At 44.6% G+C, this 7,118-nt stretch overlaps 1 protein-coding gene across 1 annotated transcript in view; it reads left to right on the top strand.

Moving 5' to 3' along the window:
* Positions 1 to 5,669, top strand: part of RDX (radixin) — a 67,993-nt gene extending 62,324 nt beyond the window's left edge. The window contains exons 15-16 of the mRNA XM_072954163.1: positions 2,508 to 2,605; positions 5,172 to 5,669. Coding sequence (XP_072810264.1) covers positions 2,508 to 2,574 — 67 coding nt within the window. The 3' untranslated portion in view covers positions 2,575 to 2,605; positions 5,172 to 5,669. The remainder of the gene's footprint in view (positions 1 to 2,507; positions 2,606 to 5,171) is intronic.
* Positions 5,670 to 7,118: the final 1,449 nt, after the last annotated feature.

Here is a 7,118-nt window from a genome sequence, read left to right on the forward strand (position 1 = left end):
ACTATTTGTGTATAGAAATGAAGTTGATTTTTGTTTCCTGACCCTATATTCAGGAACCTTGCTTATATCTTAGTTTTTCATAATTTGTGAAGACTTTTGGGCTTTCTGCCTAAATCGGCATCTTCTGCAAATAATGACGGCTCTCAGTCTGTTTTCTCAGTCCTTAGGACTTTCACTTCTTTTTCTTATCTTACTGAATTGATTTGACGGAAACTTTCAGTACAATGTTGAAAATCAGTGCACGTCATTTCTGATTTAAGAAGAATGTTCCTAACATTTGCCGCATGTGTTTGCTGTAGGTTTTGGTAGATGACCTTCATCCAGTTAATGGAACGTCCATATATAAATATATATATATACACATACACACACACATGTATAAGTATTTATTTTGCTAAGAGTTTTTTAAATAAAAAAGATGTTTAAAATTTATCCAGTTATTGCAACTTCCATATATAAATATACACATGTTTATTTTGCTAAGTTTTTTTTTTTAATAAAAAAGATGTTTAAAATTCACCAAATGCAATTTCTGTGTATACTGAGATAACATATGTGTGTGCTTTGTTTTGTTTGTTAACATACTGAATGAATAGATTTTTTAAATATTACACCAAGTTTGCGTTCCTGGGATAACTTGGTATATGTCCTGAACTATGGCTTGGCGCGCCACGAACACTGAGCCGTTGTGACCGTCCCGCCCCTCTGATTTGTAACTCTCTCCCGCTCACCCCCTATTAAGGGTTGCTCTTTTCTGCAGAGGTATTTTAATTTCATGGCGCCACCTGGTGGCGAACTTTCAGCATTTCTGACTTGGTATCTCTTCACCTTTCGTCTCCTCTTAAGGAAATGTATGTGTGTAGTTTTCTTTGTCATCACCGTAACTCCTCGTTAAATTAACTGTTTTCTTTCTTGTACCTTGTATTTACCTACTTTACTCCCCCATACTTTCTCCTGCTCTTCCAACATTTCTCGGTACACTCATGCCAACCAACCTCTTTTCTCTCCTTTGTTCTCTCTCTCCTTTTGTTCCTTTATGAGTATTGCAACTCTACCTCAATTATGGTTAAGAATGATGAGAGTAGTGTTGGTCAGTGGGGGAAAAATACAGCAACGTGTTTTTAAATGACATATGGTACGATGAAGGGCCAGCTCTGCTAACCTTCAAAGTCCTTGAAAATACTTAAAATTCTCATTAAAATGTTCTTAAATTTCAAGTAGCACTTAATCACCTCCTACTAAATTCTGCCCGTTTGACTAAAACTTAAGTGTTAAGGGAAAAGTATTAAACTGTTTTGTTTTATTGTTTCTGTGTTCCTTTATCCAAATTTGAGGGTTCTACTGTATTTTACTGCAAAGCCTCCGTTTTTCATGGTGGGTTAAACTGCTTGGAAACTGAACTAACCATCTAAACACAGTTTCCATGGAGAACAGCCCACCACAAATGCCTTTGTGATTTATAACCCATTTATAAGATAGGGATGACCAGTAACTATGTTTCCAATTGCTTAACCATCGAGCATAGTAAACAACGCTGTCCCGGGTCAGAGAGCTGACACGTGGATAAGCTTTGCTGGGTTAGCAGTTTAGAGTTCACTGCGCCTTGGTCTTGGGTGTCTTCTAAGGGCTGATTCTGAGAATTAGCAGGGAGTCCGCTGAAGAAGACAGAGCAGAGAAAGCAGGGCTGAAGTCTCTCCCTTTCACCACTACACTGCGAACGTGGCTGCAAGGAAGGTAGTTTTTATTGCTTATTTGTTCGCCTCTCACCGCCCCCTACCCCCGTCTTTCACGAGGCAGGTATAGTGTATTGAGCCTTTGCTTATTCCAAGATAACAAGTGTTAATTTCAAAGCAGGCACCACAAAGCATACTGGGTACCGAAGTCTGGTCGGTGCCTGAATGATATCTTAACAGTGCCTAGCTGAATCAAGAGAGAACCTCAGATAAACTATAGAATCTGATCTTCAGAGTTACTCTGATACTGAAAAGGCTTTGATGGGTACGGCTTAGAGATCCACTAGTCTCCTTGTGAAACTGGTTAGTTTGTGCATTTGCCACAACAATTGGAATGCGATCATCTCCTTAAAAGGGAGATTTAAAGTTATTCTTTTTTTTAATTTATTTTTTATTTTTATTGAGTTATAGTCAGTTTACAATGTTGTGTTGATTTCTGGTGTACAGCACAATTTTTCGGTCATACATGAACATACATATATTCATTTTCATCTTCTTTTTCACCATGAGCTACTACAAGATCTTGACTATGTTTCCCTGTGCTATACAAAGTTATTCTTATTTCCACATTGTAAGAGTGGAGATTCAAAAGTGATTGAAAAAGAAAAGTTAAGAGGTTGAAGATCAGGTTGGCGATCACTCTGGCAGTTTGGTTCCCCAGAGGGCTCTGTGTAATCCGGGGTGACGAGGGTGTTTCTGGAATTCTGTACTGTTTACTTCCTTCTGTGGTCACTGGCTAAGTGCTTTCTAACCTTTTGCTGTCTCTTTTGAAAGGTGGGGACCCAAACTGTATGCATTGTTCCAGATGCGTTCTTGCCAAAGCAGTATAAAGCAAATGTAACCGTTAGCAAGAAGGCTCCCTCCCTCACGGGGTAAGTACAGCTGGCAGTCGGGTGGCCGGGGCCAGCCCGCCTTCCCTTTAGACCTGCCTCACTGTCTCCACGTCCAGGATGCTGGCAGGACCCAATAAGAACCTGACTCTGTTATCCACATTCTAGAGCCTTCAATCTAGTGAACCACCAGTCAAAAGAGCTGGCCCAGGGCACCCACCCGATTACAGCACCTACACCCACCCTCGCAGTGTCCCTTCTCACTTGTGGCATCCCTTTGGCTCTTTGCTAATCAAGAACATCTTCCTCCAATGTAATAATTTTGAGATCAGATAGAGTTTATTAAAATGAGATTTTTACCCATAATCTTGGTGAGCTGATCGGACACACTACTTTGTCAAACTCCACTCTTGACGTGGAGTGAGTATTAGAGCACACACTCACACACATGCCGCCTGTGTGCTGCTGCAAGGGTTTTTCTTATTAAAAAAAAAAAGTTCAGATATACTCAAGAATGAAGTGCCATACATCTATATTGAGTAGAAGATTTGCAGGACGGGCTTGTAAGCCAGGTGAGTATTATGCATTGATCTCAGTTTGGAAACCTGTCAAAACCACTGATCAACATGTTTACCATGACAAGAGGTTGTTTTAAAATTATTCAATTTATTTTTAAATGCACAGTATACTGTATGTATGTATTTACATGCAATATAATGTGTATGTGCAGTCGAACTGTAATAATTCTACATAATAAAACTGAAAAAGGGAAAAGAACAGTAAAAAATCAAATCAAATAAAATAATTTGATTTATTTTTGACCCATCCCATTTCTAAGTAAAACCACAGCCATGCAGTTTATCTTGCAGACTGTGAGTGACGCATTTGTGCTGCCCCTACTTGCTGATTAAGCCTCTCAAAGTTCTGTAAGCCAAACCCCAGCTGTATGTGAGTATATTCAAGATAACAGTTTAAGATGCGGAATAAATGTCTCTTATAACAGTATAATTTTTTTTAGCTTTTTTTCATGTGACATAAAAAAGAGCGATATATGTTCACTTCAGCTGGGGAGGTCTTAGAAACAATTTGCTCCTTTGGCCCTGACTTTTGGATTGCTCTGAAATGAGCTGAAGGTCAAGCAAGAATCTCTGACATTCCATGACATCATCGAAATATTTTCATTGTTTCAAAATCCACTTGAAGGGCTTGTGACACTTCCATCACCATTTGTTTCACTCGTTTTGAAAGGGGTGGAGCTGTTTGCAAATCCATAGGATCCAGCTAGTCTTATTCCTGAGATCTGAGCTAAAACCCGTGGTTAAAACATGTCCTTAACGATCGATTGCCACGAACAATGTCTTCTCAGCGCTTCATCCTTAAACCATTTCTTCCAACACAGGCATTTAGGTAACTCTTTCCATTTTGTTTGCCGATTGGTAAAATCCCTCCAGTTGAAATGTGCCTGATGTTTCGCAACTTTTCCTCACTGATTTTCACCCCTTAATGGTTTTGCTTTTTTCGAGCAAATCCTTTGTGTGTGTTTGACTCTGTGCTGTTGTTGTCAGAAGCATGAACAGAAAGTTTCTGCATGACTTGCCAGGAAAGTCAGGATCAAATGACAGTGATTGTGAATTGTCGAGAAATGAGGTTATTAAAGGATCAAGGGAGTCAGTAATCGCCACATCCTTCAGCTTGAAATGTCACATAGTTGGCAGCCTCAGAAGCATGGCGGGGCCCCTCCTTAGTTGATTATAGCGTTACTGACCCAAGAAAGAAGACAGGGACTTCTGACAGGTTTTCTGGTCATCCTCCCACTGGACTGAGGGTTTCTCCATCAGACCTCTCATCCTGCCTTCCTTGTGGCTGGGCGGGTCTGTGGGGTCGTGGCGGCGAGGAACTGGAGGTGCTGGGTAGTCGTGGAGGAACCTCAGCTGGCTGGTGTCTTCAGGGGCAGAGCGCCCTTCAGCCTCAGCGCCAGGCTGCATCCAAATTACTGATCAACCCCAAAGGCCCTTGGTCATCTGTGTCCTCAGAATCATAGGCTTCTTGGTCTCAGCCTTCAGGCCTTGTCACTTCTCCCAGGTGCAAGGCTGATTGTCACTTAGGAGGCCGTGTTCGTGATCCCAAGACCTTCTCTCCTGGACCCTGGGTGGGGGAGGCGGCCTGAGGGGGTAAGACAGCTGGGGTAAATCAGGCGGTTAATCCCTCGGGCACACCTGCTCCCCACGGAGGGGCTCAGCTACTCCTCTTGTGAGTCACATCACTAAGGTTTATACAGTTGTGACATGAAAGGGAGGACGTTTATACCATGGTCCTACGTCCGCATCCGAATTCTGGGTCTGAACGTTGCGAGAGCCACTGTGTGAGCCGCCCTTGATTCTGGCCGGGCTGAGGTCAGAGCACGCAGTCTGTGGACCCATCTTTGTTTTGGTGCCCCTGGAAGGCCCTCCACCCCCTTCACAGCCCAACAGTCAACTCAGTCTCGGCTGCATGTTACTGGAAAGGTGTTCAGGGTCATGCCCTTGTCAACCCGGCGATGATAATATTTAAAGTTCACTTTTCTTCTTTCACGCCTAACTTTTCCTGTTCACTTTGTGTCTTCACGCAGGTCCCTGGCAGTGGACAAATGGCGAGCTTTCGGATGTCCTGAATGTCTGTATCCCCCAAAGTCCAGAACCTCAGCTGGAACCCGATGGACGAGTGTTCCGTGAACCACGGCTCTTGGTGGTGGTTCTTTCCACGTCTCACTTTACCGTTGGTTTTCCCTTTCTTGCTGTTCTGTCTCTCTCCCCACCCCTCTTGGTTGCCTTTCCCAGGACAGTCCTGAGAGATGGGCCAGGACGTGGAATCGCGCACTGCCCCCGGCGGCCCCCAGCCAGCACCCTAACTGCATCCTGTCTTCGAGGCAGCATCCCCTCAACAGATGCCTGAAGGCATGAGCTTCCGAGAACTCACTTTTTTTCTGCATGACTAGCTTGTCAGGAAGGATATATGGAGAGAATTTCCAAGAACTTTCCACTTTTTAATAAAATGTGTGTGATTCTTTTTGGCTTCAGGCTGAGAGCACACTCAGTGGTCTGTGGCTCTGTTTACTGGCCCACGTCCGTGGAACCTGGAGAAATTGCAGCACCATCCCCCTCCTGCCCTGGCTGTTTGTATAATTGTATATAAATGTAGCAATAAATACATTCTAACATCCATCTGGGGCGTGACTTTCCACTTGATTCTGGATCCTTTTGGTAGACAGTGCACGTCACATTCTCGAGGAATTGCCCTACTGACCAGCAGGCTGGCCTGCCCCCTCTCAGTTTCTCATCTTCTCTGATTTCACAAGGTGTTAGCTTGGAGTTGGCCGGGGTTCGGAGAAAGAAGGCAGAGCTGGGTCGTGAAGCCGCATTATTAATTCACGAGGTGGCGCTATTCCTGGTCCTCCCAGGTGGCTTGAATGTCCAAGCACTGAAGCTTAGAGGATTGGGTGATGGTTTGCAACAAGGGTCAGCTATTTTCAGAGTCACTCTTACATCCTCCAGGAATGTATTGTGCTTCGATTAGACGGCAGGTCCTCACCCACCAGGCACAAAGCTTCCCCTTAAAGATTTTTCAGAAAACCATGTAAAATATGCCAATATGATACTGGATTTTCCATCTGTCCCTGACGTTTTATCAGGGCACAAAGTCAGTCCAGCTGTTTTAGAAACTGCCCTGGGTCAGGGCGCACGTAACCACATAACCTCTTTATTTGGCAGGAATGAGCTGTCTGTCTTCTCTCAAGGAATATTTGTTCCCAAGCTGGTCTCACAATTCATTTGAAATCTTTATCAGGCATTTTTATAACTTAAAAGATAACCACATGCTTGGTGTGGTTTCTCATCAAATTGCTGTTTCTCAGGCCTCTCCTCGATTCTAAGCAAAGGCTGGTGTAGAACCATCCAGCCCTGAGAACTGGAGACGTGGCGGAGCCAGAAGCTGGGGGTCCAGGGGCAGGATTCACACACAGGCAGTGCTTGAAAGACAACTTGTTGTTTATTAAAACAATATGGAGGGGAGGGGGGCCTGAGGCTCAAGGCCACCAGGTCAACAAGGCACAGCGACAGCCCTTCTCTACACACAGATTTGTCTGCCAGGACTGGTGACACAGGGGGAAATTCAAAAAGAGACATGACACAGGATCAGCCGCCTCTGGTTACAGTGCGATACGAGGTGAGCACAATTATAGATGATGCTCGTTCACGGGACTTTGCAGGGTCGGGGAGCCTCAGCCTGTGGGCGCCAAGCCTGGGGATGGACCCGCGGCTCTGCGGCTAATTTAGTGGCTCACTCTGGACGGGTTGCTCCAATGCCCTGGGCCTCGGACGCGTCTGCTGGAAAATGAGGTGTTTGGACCAAATGATTTCTGAGGTCCTTTCTGTTCTTGGAGCCTCCTGTGGGAAAGGGAAGCGGGGTAGCCCACTGTCAGGGGAGCAGCCAAAGTGGGCGACTGAGAGGCAGGAGAGGGTTAGGAAGGTGCTTTCAGGTAACGGGAAATGCGTAAAGAGGAGGCAGCACCTGGTCAGAC

The sequence above is a fragment of the Vicugna pacos genome, chromosome 33, assembly GCF_048564905.1.
Source record: "Vicugna pacos chromosome 33, VicPac4, whole genome shotgun sequence".
Classification (NCBI taxonomy): Eukaryota; Metazoa; Chordata; class Mammalia; order Artiodactyla; family Camelidae; genus Vicugna; species Vicugna pacos.